Here is a 16,526-nt window from a genome sequence, read left to right on the forward strand (position 1 = left end):
CCACCATCATGACCTCATCTATGCCCAACTACCTCCCAAAGGCCACACTTCCTAATACCATCAAACTGCGTTACAATTTCACTTTGTTAACTCCAGGGCTTTTCAAATTTGTTTAAATGAAGAACCTAAACCCCTCCTTTTTAGCATAATATCTATTACGATCTGGTTTGCCATGAGATCACACTCTCTTCTTTGTGAATTGCAGCGGCCATAATACACATTGAGGTTGGGACTTCAACATATGAATTGTGTGGGGACACACACATTCAGCCCATAACAATATGCCAACATCTTAAATTCTATGGCATGTATGCCATTATACATTTCTAAGTTTTCAGCAATTTCTTAAAACTTAAAAATCACATACAATTTTTAAGAAATTTTGATCTATTAACAACACATTTTGATCTAGCAAGTTATTTTTCCTAATAAAAATTTGGACATTGAACAGAAATTAATAATACTTAAAATGTGTTCCATGAGTTCATTCTGATGAAGCAGGTTGTATAGGTAGTGGTGGCAAAGCTAGCTCTGTCTCTGTATTAGTCCATTCTCACACTGCTACAGAGATACCACTTGAGACTGGGTAATTTATAAACAAAAGAGGTTTAATTGACTCACAGTTCCGCATGGCTGGGGAGGCCTCAGGAGATTTACAATCATGGCAGAAGGGGAAGGGGAAGCAAGGCACCTCTTACATGGTGGCAGGAGAGAGTGCGAAGGAGGAAGCACCAGACACTTACCAAACAACCAGATTGCATGAGGACTCACTTACTATCATGAGAATGGCCAAGGGGAAATCCATCCCTGTGATCCAATCACCTCCCACCAGGTCCCTCATTTGACACATGGGGATTATAATTCAAGATGATATTCGAATGGGGACACAGAGCCAAACTGTATCAGTCCCCCTAATGCGGACTTATACTACACATGAGCATATTTTAAAACTGAGCCAGGCACAGTGGCTCATGCCTGTAATTCCAACATTTTGGGAGGAAAAGGAGTGCCGATCACTTGAGGCCAGGAGTTCAAGACCAGACTGGGCAACAAAGCATGACCCCATCTCCACAAAAAAAAAAAAAAAAAAAAAATTAAAATTAGCCAGCCATACTGACATGTGCCCATGGTGCCAGTTGCTCAGGAGGCTGAGGCAGGAGGATCACTTGAGCCCAGGATTATAGTAAGCTATAGGTTATAGTAAGGTTATAGTAAGCTATAATCACGCCACTGCATTCCAGCCTGGGTGACCCTGTCTCTAAAAATAAATAAATAAATAAATAAACAAATAAAAAACCTGAGAACTTTTGGAGTAAAGAAAACAGTTGTGCTTTGTTAAATCCAGGGCTTTTGAAATTTGTTTACATGAAGAATCTAACCTGCTCCTTTCTAGCATAGTATCTATTACTATCTGGTAGGCTGAAAAAGATTATACTCCATTCTTGGTGAATTGTGGTATCCATAATACACATTTGATATAATCAGTTTAATCATTGTATACTAATTTCTGTTTCAATTTTTTCTTATAAACATTCCTATTGTATTCTACTATTCAGATATATTTAATTGACTTGATCATTCCATTATAAAGCATTTGCTATTTTCAATTTTTAAATTAATTAAAACTACTCTGAACATTTTAATACAAATTATTTTTCCGCTGTTTATCTATATCCTATTAGTAACAGAATGATCTAGTCACGGTTTGTATATTTAGGTTCTGTTGCTTTTTATTTGTAGCATCCTTCACCATTTAGACACACTGACCAGTTTTACATATTTCTTCAGCATATTATGTTTATATGACTAACAGCAAAACCATTCAGTTTTTTAATGATACACTTTGAATTTTATTTTCTTCTCTGTAGGATTCTAGGTGGATAACAACTTTTCCTGCCACTTTTTTTACAGTATGGATCACTATGGTATTGGGACAAGGATACCACAGAAAACAACTAGAAAAAGTACATTATTTGTGACTGTAAAGTCTTTGTGACAGTTCTTTCAAATTGCTCTTGCACTCGTTGTAGAAACTTCATCCCAAGGAAATAATTTGAAATATTTCAAAATAGAAAAACATTCTATTTTGTCTAAATTTGAAATATCAAAGATCTTAGACCTAAATAGAATGCTTCATGATACAGGAGTTATCAAACATTTTCTCATGAAATCTATGCATTATTATGACAAATTAAGAAAACATATGAGTATAGATAATTATTTCAAACAAAAAGTATAGAATTCAAAATTTTAGAAAGCATATAATTGTAATAAACAAGGCTATTAAAAAACAATAAACTTCAAAATTTTAATCTGGTTAGAGAACTATGGGTGAATTTTTATTTTTCACAGTTTTCCATATTTTCTAAATTCTCTACAATACATATGGGTCCTATAATTATTTTCTAGCTTACCTTGATTTATGACTCCTTTCTCCACTTAAATGTTGAAAATTTAATTTCCAGAGCTCTTCATGATAAGGGGAAGATATGCCTCCATATGTATTAATCATAGGTGATTTGTTAACAGGCATATTCACCAATCATAAATTCTAAAAGGAATATTAAATGTATGTTAGCATACAAATGTACTCATAGTAGCAAATAATATGTTATGCAAATTCATTATTTTTGGAAAAGAATAGCAAGAACTAAAGTTAGGCTTATGAATAATTCTATACTAAGGAAGAATTTAAATAAATAAGTAAACTATAAGGATATTATGGAAATAAGGACAAAAAGTTTACAAGTGTATCCATCTATATATCTAGTCTTTATTATGCTTTAGCAGTTTCATCAGCAAAATCATTGAAAGAGCAGCATGGCACGGTAGCTAAGAGAATAGGCTATACAACCAGACTAAGTGCTCTGTGCCGCAGTTTCCTCACTTGTAAAATGAGAATAGTATTTCCTCATAGAGTTCCTGTGAGAAATAAATAGTTCAATACATGTAAATTGCTTAGAATGAGCCTAGTATGTAGGAAACTTTATATAATCACTTGTGATCATATCACTGTTGTCTGTTCTTTAAAGTTTCTTGTAAACTCCTTTTCATGTCTCCTGTCTTTTTGTCATTTAGATAGTTAGTGCTTTCTCTGCTTGTTTTTTACACCCAGAAATTTTTTCCTTTTGATTCATATCTGAGTATATTCTATGAGTGCATAACCAAAACTAAGATATCCTATTTGTGTTTAGTGGAGTTTTAGTCAGCAAAATGAAGTAATGAAATGGGTAGTCACATCTATACTGCATTTTTTGTCTTTCATTTTTTAAATAGCTACATTTAAAAATTGATCATTAGATCAGTCAAAGTTTTGGTAGGAAATGCAGGGCACACTCAAATAGGGTACCTGAATGAAGGAATTCTTTCCAAAGACATGGGCAGAGCTATAAAACAAGATGGTTGTGTTCTCAGGGACAGAACAAAATAAACTGTTATCACTCTTAGGGCTGAAGAGGAAGATAGACCAAGACAGAATAACTATTGAGGAGATGTGCTTAATAAAAAGCTTTGGCCTTTAAGAGAGAAATGCAGCCAAACTGTGGTTGCTCTCTAAGAGGGAGCCTGGAGGATAGAAACTCCAATCTCAGTCTCCTTGCATGCTCCACTTTAGTCATCTGCCTGTGCTACCCATTTGCCAAACCAAACTAGAAGCCAGAAAGTACAGGGGCGAAGTGAAGAAGAATGGGAAGCAGATCTGAGCGGCAATGGGAAAATATCCAGCAAAAGATGGGTCATAGACACAAAATGTCATTGTCTATTGCTATTGGTATATAGCAAGATCTGCTTCTAATAATCCACATTCATCAGAATATAAAACAAATGGGTTTTTTTTAAGTCAGCAGCTGTGCTGAGCTATATATAGGAGTGCCATCCAGACTGGGTCTAACTAATGTAAAACAAAAGTTATTCCCAAGCAGGATTAATATTTTCAGACATTTATTTTTCTTTAACAGCTAACAAAATCACACTGGGCATTTCTACCTTAAAATGCACTCAGGAAAATAACAAATTCATATTATCAATAAAAATGCATCATAAGGTACAGCTAAGCACATGCAGCCTAAAAGAATAATACTCAATAAGTAGGAATTGCAAAGGGAGATAATTTGATAAATCTAGTAACAAATTTTGCAAATTTGACAAGTGCTTATTGTGAATTATAAAAAATTATGAAGGTAAGGTGTTTAACTAAAGATAAATTATAAAAAATTATGAAGGTAAGACGTTTCTTTTAAGGAAAAGAAAACATCTTCAAAAGAAGACCAAAAGAAACTCATGAGGCTATAAAAGCAAGCCCACCAAAGACTTCATGACTAAAACATCAAAAGCTATGAACAGATACTTCTCAAAAGAAGACATATATGAGGCCAACAAACATATGAAAAAAAGCTCATCATCGCGGTCATTAGAGAAATGCAAATCAAAACCCCAATGAGATACCATCTCATGCCAGTTAGAATGGTGATCATTAAAAAGTCAGGAAACAACAGATGCTGGAGAGGATGTGGAGAAATAAGAATGCTTTTACACTGTTGGTGGAAGTGTAAATTAGCTCAACCATTGTGGAAGACAGTGTGGCGATTCCTCAAGGATTTAGAACCAGAAATACCATTGGACCCAGCCATCCCATTACTGAGTATATACCCAAAGGATTATAAATCATTCTACTAAAAAGACACATGCACACGTATGTTTATTGTAGCACTATTCACAATAGCAAAGACTTGTAACCGACCCAAATGCCTATCAATGATAGATTGGATAAAGAAAATGTGACACATATACACCATGGAATACCATGCAGACATAAAAAGGATGAGTTCATGTCCTTTGCAGGGACATGAATGAAGCTGGAAACCATCATTCTCAGCAAACTAACACAAGAACAGAACCAAACACCGCATGTTCTCACTCATAAATGGGAGTTGAACACTGAGAACACATGGATACAGGGAGGGGAACATCACACACCAAGGTCAGTCACGGGGTGGGGGGCAAAGGGGGGATAGCATTTGGAGAAAGACCTAATGTAGATGATGGGTTGATGGGTGCAGCAAATCATCATGGCATGTATATACCTATGTTAACAAACCTGCATGTTCTGCACATGTATCCCAAAACTTAAAGTATAATAAAAACACAAAACATTGCATATATCAGAAATATCTAGAAATATAAATTTGTGTTAGACATACTCTTAGATAAATTAAAGAGTTTAATGCCAAATGAATGGAAAAGAAAAAATACACGCCATCAAGAAAGAAAAAAAGAAATTGAAGGGAAATTGAAGGCTAAAACTGGTTTTCATGTACATTATGTTAGGCAAATTGACCTGTAGCTTTTGGCTATTTCCTGAGATATTTCACAGAGTTGGTTATAATTAATCACATTTTTTGATTTTCAAGAAGTTAGAAACTATTTCATATATTATCTTTTAATCACTGAACTTATTGTCCAACGATTCCTCACATCTGCTGCTAATAGTGGTAGATATTTGCACTTTCTGCTCAACATGTAAGTTCCACAATGCCTTGTTAAAGAAACTTCTCCAGTGGGATGGGATAAAAACATCAAAAATGTAAGTTTCTAAATGCTTACTCTAAATTTCTGGCTTATTTTAGCAGTACTGGTAAAAGTATTTAACCAACACAAGTTTGTAAACCACTATTTGAGTAGTGTTGTGATATACAAGAGAGACAATTTGTGCCCTCTAATATATTTTATTACTTAGGATTGCTTTTGATTAAGAGTAATGGGAAAAAATAGCCAAACAACTTCAAATTTCCAAAAAGAAAAAAAATTAATGCCTCCAGAAATATTTTGCATAGAGATGTTGGAATTAAATCCTCAGTAAAGTAAATAAACAAATAAAAAGTTTCAAAATAACCCCCCCCCCTAAAAATACAAATAGAGAATCTGAAATTGTCATCAACTTTCAGGAAAATATTGGTTCTTTTCTAAAGATATTCTTCATCAAATTCCCAGTACATCCCAAAGCTTGGAGCTATCAATAAAAGAATTTAGTATTATTGCTACTATTATTGTTATTGCATGTACAACAGGGCCACATTGCATTGTGCATTATTTTAAGATTTGTTTTCCAACTCCAACACAAACTACAAAATATCTGAGAAAATGTAAGCATTTAATTTTTACATGTTATTTTGCAATTATTCTAATTTACATCAAGTCTGTTTTTTAACCCACTTTTAACATAATTAGCTAAACCAGCAAAGTAAAAAATTGTCATTTTATTCTAATTTGATGATGACAAAATAAACTTTACTAGACCTTTCTTGGTCAAGAAAAAACAATAATCAAGAAGCATTAATGTGAAAAGGAGTTAATTTGAGAAATGTAGTAATAAATGTAAATTTGACAAGTATTTACTGTGAATCACATAAAATTATGAAGGTAAAAATGTTTAACTTGCATGAATGTGAAAAAGTAATGAAGCAAATAATAATGATGTTATTCCAAAGAAATAAGAAACCAAGAATTTCTACTAGTCTTTTACGTATTGAGTTTGAGTTTTGAGGTGCTAAAACCAAAGTATGTTATTTCTGAATATGTATATCTAATGAAGCAACAAACATCACCTTTTAAATGCCATTTATGTAAACCATAAAGAAGTTCAAACTAAAAAATGCTTGAAAGTATTACAAGAACCTGAAAAGTATCAATATTTCATCTGTTGGCTGTAGCCAACAGCACTTTGTATTGCTAAGACTAAAAAAGTATAGTTAATTGACAAACAAGAGTCACAGACTGCATCAGAGATTTCCAATGAATCTTTACCATGTATTCAGCACTGGTCGACCACATAGTGCAATGTACTCAGCACTGGTTGACAATATGGAGAAAAACTTAGAGAACAAATAAATCTAGTAAACTATTTTTCATTGCAACTTAAGAAATGCACAGACGTTGCAAACTTCAGCCATTGCTTTACCACAAGTGCAATTTGGACATATTAGTGACATAAAGGTAGAACTGTTGGATTAGCACCATTATTTACAAGTATAATTAGCTCTGAATGGAATAAAACTAGAAAAGCTTGCATTTGTTATTATTATTTTATTTATGTATTTATTTTGAGACAGAGTCTTACTCTGTCACCCAGGCTGAATGGAGTGTAGTGGTGCCATCTCAGCTCACTATAACCTCCACCTCACAGGTTCAAGTGATTCTCTGCCTCAGCCTCCCAGGTAGCTGGGATTACAGGCGAATGCCACTATGCCCAGTTAGTTTTTGTATTTTTAGTAGAGACGGGGTTTCACTATGTTGGTCAGGCTGGTCTTGACCTCCTGACCTCTACTGATCTGCCTGCCTCAGCCTCCCAAAGAGCTGGGATTACAGGCATGAGCCACCGTGCCTGGCCTTAAAAATTCTTACAAGTAAGCTTTGTGTAGGACCACTGCAATGGAATGTAATCACTTGAAGTAGTTATTCAAATGGAGGAGTTTACAATAGAAACCTTCTAAAAGCTGGGAAATACTGACTCCAGCCAAATAACGAAAATGACGAAATTAAAACAGAAGAAAAACAGGGACTTCATTTCTACAACTGCATGGAGCTGTATTCTGCCAACCATCTGGATGATCTTAGAAGTACATTCTTTACCAGAGCCTCCAGGTAACAGACTGGCTCAGCTGGCCCCTTTTCCCCATCCCCAGCATTACTGAGCAAATGTTAGTGACAAATAAGAATTGTATATATTTATGTTGTATAATGTGATGTTTTCATATATGCATACATTGTGAAATGATTACCACAATCAGGCTAATTAATATCTCCATTACTTCACAGTTATCTTTTTGTGTGTGTAGTGAGAATATTTAAGGTCAACCCTCTGAGCCACTTTGAAGTATGTATTAACTATAGTCACCATGCTGTACAACAGATCTCCAGAATGTATTGATTCTAACTGAAACTTGTTACCCTTTGACCAACATACCCCATTTCTACCTCCCACTCCTAGCTGTTGGCAACCATCATTCTACTCTCCGCTTCTATGAGTTTGATAGTTTTAGATTCTATATATAAGTGAAAACATGGCATATTTGTCTTTCCATGTTGGGCTTATTTCACTTAGCATAACGTCCTCCAAGTTCATCCATGTCATCTCAAATGACAGAATTTCCTTCTTTTTAAAGGCTAAAAAGTATATGTATATATACCACATTTTTGTTATGCATTCATCCATCAATGGACACTTAGGTTAATTTTATATCTTGGCTATTGTGAATAGTGCTGCAATGAACATGAGAGGGCAGATGTCTCTTTGACACGCTGATTTCATTTCCACTGAACATATGCCCAGTAGTGGGATGGTTGGTTCCTATGGTAGTTCTATTTTCAATTTTTTTTAGGAACTTCTACAATGGTTATACTAATTTACATTGACATCAGTAGCGTACAGGGTTCCCTTTTCTTCACATTGTTACCAACACTTGTTAGTGTCATCTTTTTTTTTTTTTTAAGACAGGGTCTCACTCTGTCACCCAGGCTGGAGTGCACTGGCCGCGATCTTGGGGCTCACTGCAATCTGCAACTTCCTCCTCCTGGGCTTAAGCGATCCTCCCACTTTGGCAGCTCAAGTAGCTGGGACTACAGGTGTGAGCCACCATACCCATCTAATGTATGTTCGTATGTATGTATGTATGCAAGTAGGTATGTATGTATGTATGTATGTATTTATTTGTTTTGTAGACATGGGGTTTCACTATGTTGCCCAGGCTGGTCTCAAATGCCTGAGCTCAAGAGATCCACCCACTGCAGCCTCCCAAAGAGCTAGGATTATGGGAGTAAGCCACCACGCTGGACGCTTCATCTTTTTTTGTTTTTTTTAATAGACGGAGTTTCGCTCTGTCACCTAGGCTGGAGTGCAGTGGAGTGATCTTGGCTCACTGCTACCTCCACCTCCCGGGTTCAAGCGATTCTTCTGCCTCAGTCTCCTGAGTAGCTGGGATTACAGGCGCCTACCACCATACCAGGCTAATATTTTGTATCTTTTAGTAGAGATAAGGTTTCACCATGTTGGTCAGGCTGGTCTTGAACTCCTGAACTCAGGTGATCTGCCTGCCTCAGCCTCCCAAAATGCTGGGATTACAGGTGTGAGCCACTGCACCTGGCCTCATCTCTTGTGTAACAGCCATTCTAACAGATATAAGGTGATATCTCATTGTGGTCTCAATTTGCATTTATCTGATGACTAGTGATGCAGAGTATCTTTTCTTATATCCTATTGACCATTTGTATGTCTTCTTTTGAGAAATGTCTATCCAGGTTCTGTGTTCATTTTTTTAAATTGTCTGTTCTTTTTTCTATCGAGTTGTTTGAGTCCCTTAAATATATTGGATATTAACCTTTTTTTGGCTGTGTGGCATGCAAATATTGTTTTCCATCTGCTATCTTAGTTTCAATTTGTGAGACATCAAGCAGAGAACCCAGCTGAATCTACCTGGATTTGTGACCAAAAGAAATGTGAGATAGTAAATGAATATTATTTTAAACCTTTTAAGTTGTAATTTGTTTTGGTTACAATAGAAAACTAAAACAAGATACCCCGTAATTTAGCAATTATCATTGAAGTGGGTGATAATCTTTTTACTGCAGTCTGTAAAAAGTTATCACTAAGCACCGTATTATTTGAAGGAATGTTTAGATTTTATTTTCTAAAGAAGATTCACACATAAGGAGTTCATGAATCCAGAATTCATTTCTTTCTTTAAAACATAATTTGTTTGGGTATTGTGTAATAGGAGAACTTATAGGAACTGGCTGCTGGTAAAAAGTTTGACATTAAATTTTGAAAATACAGCGTAACTTTGTAGGCAAAAAATTTAACATTCTTAAATTGATGAAATTTGAAAAAAATTTCTTCGATTCCCATCATACTTAGGTGAGACTCATTTTTCTACTATGAATATTATTCAAACAAAATACAGAAACAGTGGAGAGATACATTAGTTCATGCAAAGAATAGTACTGAAATTCAATCTAAATTGGATAAAATTAAGAAGCATCAGAAAGATCACTGGTCACAATAAAAATTTTGATATTGATATACCTAATGTGTGTTCCCTATGTGCACATGGGTTGTTTTCTTGTTTGTTTAAAGACTTTATTTATTTATTTAGAGATGGAGTGTCGTTCTGTCACCCAGGCTGGAGTGTGATGGTGCAGTCTTGGTCCACTGCAACCTCCACCTCCCAGGTTCAAGCAATTCTCCTGCCTGAGCCACCTGAGTATCTGGGATTACAGGCACCCACCACCACACCCAGCTAATTTTTGCATTTTAAGTAGAGATGGGGTTTCACCATGTTGCCCAGGATGGTCTTGAACTCCTGACCTCAGGTGATTCACCAGCCTCAGCCTCCCAAAACATTGGGATTACAGGCGTGAGCCACCATGCCCAGCCTGACTTTATGTTTTTTTTTTTTTTAAATTATTTTTTATTATTGTACTTTAAGTTCTAGGGTACATGTGCTAATGTGCAGGTTTGTTACATATGTATACTTGTGCCATGTTGCTGTGCTGCACTCATCAACTCGTCAGCACCCATCAACTCGTCATTTACATCAGGTATAACTCCCAGTGCAATCCCTCCCCCCTCCCCCCTCCCCATGATAGGCCCCGGTGTGTGATGTTCCCCTTCCTGAGTCCAAGTGATCTCATTGTTCAGTTCCCACCTATGAGTGAGAACATGCGGTGTTTGGTTTTCTGTTCTTGTGATAGTTTGCTAAGAATGATGGTTTCCAGCTGCATCCATGTCCCTACAAAGGACACAAACTCATCCTTTTTGATGGCTGCATAGTATTCCATGGTGTATATGTGCCCATTTTCTTAATCCAGTCTGTCACTGGTGGACATTTGGGTTGATTCCAAGACTTTGCTATTGTGAATAGTGCCGCAATAAACATACGTGTGCATGTGTCTTTATAGCAGCATGATTTATAATCCTTTGGGTATAGACCCAGTAATGGGATGGCTGGGTCATATGGTACATCTAGTTCTAGATCCTTGAGGAATCGCCATACTGTTTTCCATAATGGTTGAACTAGTTTACAATCCCACCAACAGTGTAAAAGTGTTCTTATTTCTCCACATCCTCTCCAGCACCTGTGGTTTCCTGACTTTTGAATGATTGCCATTCTAACTGGTGTGAGATGGTATCTCATTGTGGTTTTGATTTGCATTTCTCTGATGGCCAGTGATGATGAGCATTTTTTCATGTGTCTGTTGGCTGTATGAATGTCTTCTTTTGAGAAATATCTGTTCATATCCTTTGCCCACTTTTTGATGGGGTTGTTTGTTTTTTTCTTCTAAATTTGTTTGAGTTCTTTGTAGATTCTGGATATTAGCCCTTTGTCAGATGAGCAGATTGCAAAAATTTTCTCCCATTCTGTAGGTTGCCTGTTCACTCTGATGGTAGTTTCTTTTGCTGTGCAGAAGCTCTTTAGTTTAATGAGATCCCATTTGTCAATTTTGGCTTTTGCTGCCGTTGCTTTTGGTGTTTTAGACATGAAGTCTTTGCCCATGCCTATGTCCTGAATGGTACTACCTAGGTTTTCCTCTAGGGTTTTTATGGTATTAGGTCTAACATTTAAGTCTCTAATCCATCTTGAATTAATTTTCATATAAGGAGTAAGGAAAGGATCCAGTTTCAGCTTTCTACTTATGGCTAGCCAATTTTCCCAGCACCATTTATTAAATAGGGAATCCTTTCCCCATTTCTTGTTTCTCTCAGGTTTGTCAATGTTTTTTTTAGAGCAGTTTTAGAGCAAAATTGGAAAGCACAGAAATTTCCCATATACCTCCTACTCCTATATATGTGCAGCCTGTCCTATTATCAACATCTGGACCAGAATGGTACATGTGTTATAACTGATGAATCTACATCAACACATCATAATTACCCAAAGTTCATAGTTTCCATTAGGGTTCACTCTTGGTGTTGTATATTCTATGGGTTTGGACAAATGTAAAATGTCATGTATGCATTATACTATTGTTGTACAGAGTGTTTTTGATGCCTTAAAAATCCTTTATGCTCTGTCTATTCATCAGCCCCACCACCCCGATCCCCCACCACGCCTGGCAACTAGTTTTTTTGCTGTCTATAGTTTTGTCTTTTCCAGAATGTCTTACAGTTCGAATTTAACACTATGCAGCCTTTTCAGATTGGCTTCTTTCATTTAGTGACATGCATTTAAGGTTCCTCCATGTCTTTTTATGACTTAATAGCACATTCATTTTTACTGTTAAATAATACTCTACTCTATTGATGTACCACTGTTTTCCTTTTATCTACTGAAGGACATCTTAGTTGCTTTCAAGTTTTAAGAATTATAAAGCTGCTAAAACATTCATGTGCAGGTTTTTCTCTGGACTTAAGTTTTCAACTCCTCTTGGTAAGCAACAAGTAGCATGATTGCTGTATCTTATGGCAAGAGTATGTTTAGCTTTGTAAGAAACCACCAAATTGTCTTCCAAAGTGGCTGTACCATTTTTTATTCCCACCAGCATCAAATAAGAGCCCCTGTTGTTCCATGTCCTTGCCAGGATGTGATGTTGTCAGTGTTCTGACTTTTGGCCATTGTAATAGGGTGTGTGGTGTCTCATTATTGCTTTAATTTGCATTTATCTGATGACTTATGATATAGAGTATCTTTTCACATGCTTATTTGCCATCTATATTTCATCTTTGTTGAGGTGCTGTTTTCGGTCCATTTTTAATCATGTTGTTTGTTTTTTCTTCTTTTCAAGTTTGTAAGAGTTCTTTGTATATTTTGAATAACATATTTTATCAAATGAGTCTTTTGCAAATGATTCCTCACAGTCTGTGCTTGCCTTCTCATTTTATTGGGATTGTCTTTAACAGGACAATCCCAATAATGAAATTTAATGAAGTCCACGTTATCAATTATTTTTTTCATAGATCATGTATTTGGTGTCATATCTAAGAAGTCACCATTATATTCCAAGTCATCTAGATTTTTATCTGCACATAGATTTTTAATAAATGAAATTACTCTTTCACTAATATCTCTGTTTTGTTATGACTGAGGAATGACAAAAAGTTATGAGCATATTTATCTCCATATTAGTTACATGCATTTTCACTCAATAATATACATAATTTTGTAATTGTTTTCCTTTCCCCTGTGTTATATTTGTTTTGATTATATTTACTCAAAAGCAACTTTATGTCTGTTGATTCCAATTATTTACATTTGGTTTTGGGGTGTCTTTATTTTTCATTTTATGGTAATTATCTTTCATTTTAATTTTTCCATGACAATTTGGAAGTTTTAAAATTGGTACTTTATAGAGAGTTGGAAAGGCATTTTTCAAAAGTAATCTATATGCCTGCTGATTCCTTACATCCTAACTCCAGACCTATTACATTTAGTCTCTGGAGTTGTCCAGGAATGCGTGTTTGTCTTATTTTGTTTTAAGCTTCCCAGGTGAGTTTAATATGCAACCCGAGGCCTGGTGCAGTGGCTCACGCCTGTAATCCCAGCACTTTGGGAGTCCGAGACAGGAGGATCATCTGAGGTAGGGAGTTCAAGGCCAGCCTGGCCAACATGGTGAAACCCCATCTCCACTAAAAATAAAAAATTAGCTGGGTGTGGTGGCATGTGCCTGTAATTCCAGCTACTCGGGAGGCTGAGGCACGAGAATTGCTTGAACCTGGGAGGTGGAGGCTGCGGTGAGCCGATGTTGTGCCACTGCACTCCAGCCTAGGCAGCAGAGTGAGACTCTGTCTCAAAAAAAAATAAAATAAAATAAAAAAATGCAACCTGAGTAGCTTAAAGTAATTGTATAACAAAATCAGAGCTTTGACGTAAATATGAAAAATACAAGGTTTGCAGAGATGTAGGAAGTAGAATCATCTTTTTCTTGGTCTTCTTTTATTTTGTCCTTTAGCTTTGTCAAGTACAGTCCCTTACTCTAACATAAACGTTTTTCTATTATTGAGTAAAACCATATTCTAAAGCAAAAAACCTTCTCTAAAAAGAAGCTACCTTAAAATTTAAACATTTATCATAGGATGAGCAGGCTAGATATGTCTTTTTTTTCTTTTTTGAAAAAAATGGAAAATAATTAGAATCAGAAAACCTGTGTTAAAATAACTGCACTGACATTAACATGTGTTTCATATTTGAGGAAGGGGGTTCAGAAGACCACAGGAGTTAGGGAAGGAGGGGAAAAGAAAGTAAAATCACCCAAGGAAGTTTTAAATTAACTCATCTAATCTGATTTTCCTTAAAAGAGAGAGGAAAAGTGGGTATGGGTAGGGGTAGAGAAGAATCTGCAAAGAGAAAGGAGGAAGAAAAGGGGTAAAGAGAGAGGGAAAAGAGAAGGGCAAGGGCAAAGCGAAATGGGGATTGTTTCATACTATACACGATGACACTCCAACACCAGGATTCTCCCAGAACCAACCTAGACTCTCTAAGAGCTTCAGCAGAGAGGTTGAGGAGGAAGGAAACATACAGTTCATAAAAGCCAGGGGAGGTAGTTCCGCATGGGCTCACTGGTTGAAAACCACTTGTATACGACAATTTCTCAGGCGGTATTGATAACCATAAAAAACTAGAAATTTGGCCGAGGGGTGAGACTCCCAATGATGGGAGTCCCATCCCAAGGACTAACTGAAGACCAGGGAGGAATGTTAACAGCCACATCTGTATCTTCTATGGCAATTGCTTCCGGGAGGAGCAGGGCAGCAGGAAGGTGGGCAGGAATGCTAGGTACTTGGCTTCTGGATCCCTCCTCCCTGATTATTCAATAAGCGCTTCTTACTTGTTCAAGTATCAGTTTCTCATTTATAAAACAGAAATGATAATATCTAAGCAGAGTTGCCTGAGGATTAGGCAAGATAAAATATTTCACATATTGTAGGGTGTCAGTAAATGATAGTCGTTTAATAGTTGAGCGTGAGAGAGAGATTAAATATCTATCTTCATCCAAAAAAGGGGGGATTGTGTTATTCATTGTTGGACCTAAATTCTCAAAGAGACTTCAAAATAGAGTGGACTATATAAATGGTTGAGAACCATTTACCAGAATAGATGAGCAAAAACAAGTTACAGTTACAAGTTCAAGTGGAGTTGAATAATAGAACTTGGTCAAAAATGCTAATCAGTAATGGAGTTCAAACATTCAGCTTCTAAAATGCTATTTGCTAAAAAGAGAGTCTTGAACCATCTATTAAAACCTACTGCAGAAATAATTCATAACATTTCACTCCTTCTCAGGACAGTTATATGCATACAGCATGTTGACTTGTGAATTGGACAAAAAGGAGCCAACAGTAGCATATTTCATGATATTTCATAGTCGTTAGTAACCCCCAGACCATGTTACAACAGAAATAAAAAATAAAATGAGGCTAAAAATTTTAACTTCTTCTGCTATTAAGACACTTTTTTTTTTTTTTTTTTTTTTTTTACTTTGCAGGAAAATCACAATTAAATGTAAAGAAACTAAAATGAACTTGTTAAATTGGATTATTTCACTTTTACATCACTGTCAAGAAGTAGCCATAATTTGTACTGAATCAGCAAAACATGATGTAAAAGTAAAAATTAGCTTTAAGTAAATTAAAATTATTATTAAGATTAAAATATCCTTTTACTTTCTACAGTCCCAAAACACAAAGTACTCATTGAATTTGTGGATAGAAATGGAAATAAAATGTTAAGCGAATAAAAATGATCTGAATGACTGAATTGCTCTCCTTTTAAAATAAGCAAAACCTTCCCCAAATAATGAAATAAAAGGTAAAAAAACAAAACAAAACAAAACAAAAAACAAAACAAAACAAAACCCAAAAAACCCCAGTTATTTTAGACACCAACTATTTCTAGGACCCAGCTCTCTGCTTGCTCTAATGTTCTTGGCTTACAAAGCGTCTCACTGTGGAAGATGGTCTAAAGCAGCTGCCACATTTTCTCTATCACTTCCCAGGGGTAAATTCTGATAATTTAAATAGATTTCAAAGATTTACCTAGCATATTTATCTGAAGTGGCCAAAAAAATGGCTTGGTTTTAGGCTGTAATTACATCAGATATGGTTTTTATATTAAGTGATATTTACTCTTAAATTTATTCTAGTACAAAAAAATATAATATCTGGAATACAGTTTCTCCTATGACCTCAGCTTTGGGCTGACAAGAATCTCCCAGTGGACAAATCCACTATGAGCTTCTCAGTACTGACCTTACCTGATCCCTCCATGGTATCTGATCCTGTCAACCATCCCTTCTGGAATTAAATGTCTTCTTTTTCATCCATCATTACACTCCTAGGACATTTGGCTTTTCTCCCTCTCAGACTTCTGTGTGATATAGTGGGTAAGTGTGCAACGCAGGAATCAGCAGCTTACTTTAATCCTTGCTCCAGAACAGACTATGTCTGTTTCATTGTGCAGATTACTTAAACTGCAGGTGCCTCAGTTATCTCATCTGCAAATAGGGATTATATTGGTATTTCTTGTTAATGAGACCTTACT

The 16,526-nt window shown here is 35.9% G+C and overlaps 1 protein-coding gene across 6 annotated transcripts in view; it reads right to left on the reverse strand.

Annotated features, from left to right (window-relative positions):
- TMEM232 (transmembrane protein 232) overlaps positions 1–16,526 on the reverse strand; it is a 311,652-nt gene that overhangs the window by 256,995 nt on the left and 38,131 nt on the right. For 4 of the 6 annotated variants that reach the window (XM_017959759.3, XM_017959760.3, XM_017959754.3 and 1 more), the window contains exons 2-3: positions 16,235–16,479; positions 2,415–2,551 (exon numbers count right to left, since the gene is read on the reverse strand). In XM_017959759.3, the coding sequence (XP_017815248.3) occupies positions 2,415–2,533 (119 nt within the window). In that variant the 5' untranslated portion in view covers positions 2,534–2,551; positions 16,235–16,479. The remainder of the gene's footprint in view (positions 1–2,414; positions 2,552–16,234; positions 16,480–16,526) is intronic. The other 2 variants (XM_017959755.3, XM_009208867.4) reach the window with 2 other exon arrangements.

This window comes from Papio anubis, chromosome 5 (assembly GCF_008728515.1).
Source record: "Papio anubis isolate 15944 chromosome 5, Panubis1.0, whole genome shotgun sequence".
NCBI classification, from domain to species: Eukaryota; Metazoa; Chordata; class Mammalia; order Primates; family Cercopithecidae; genus Papio; species Papio anubis.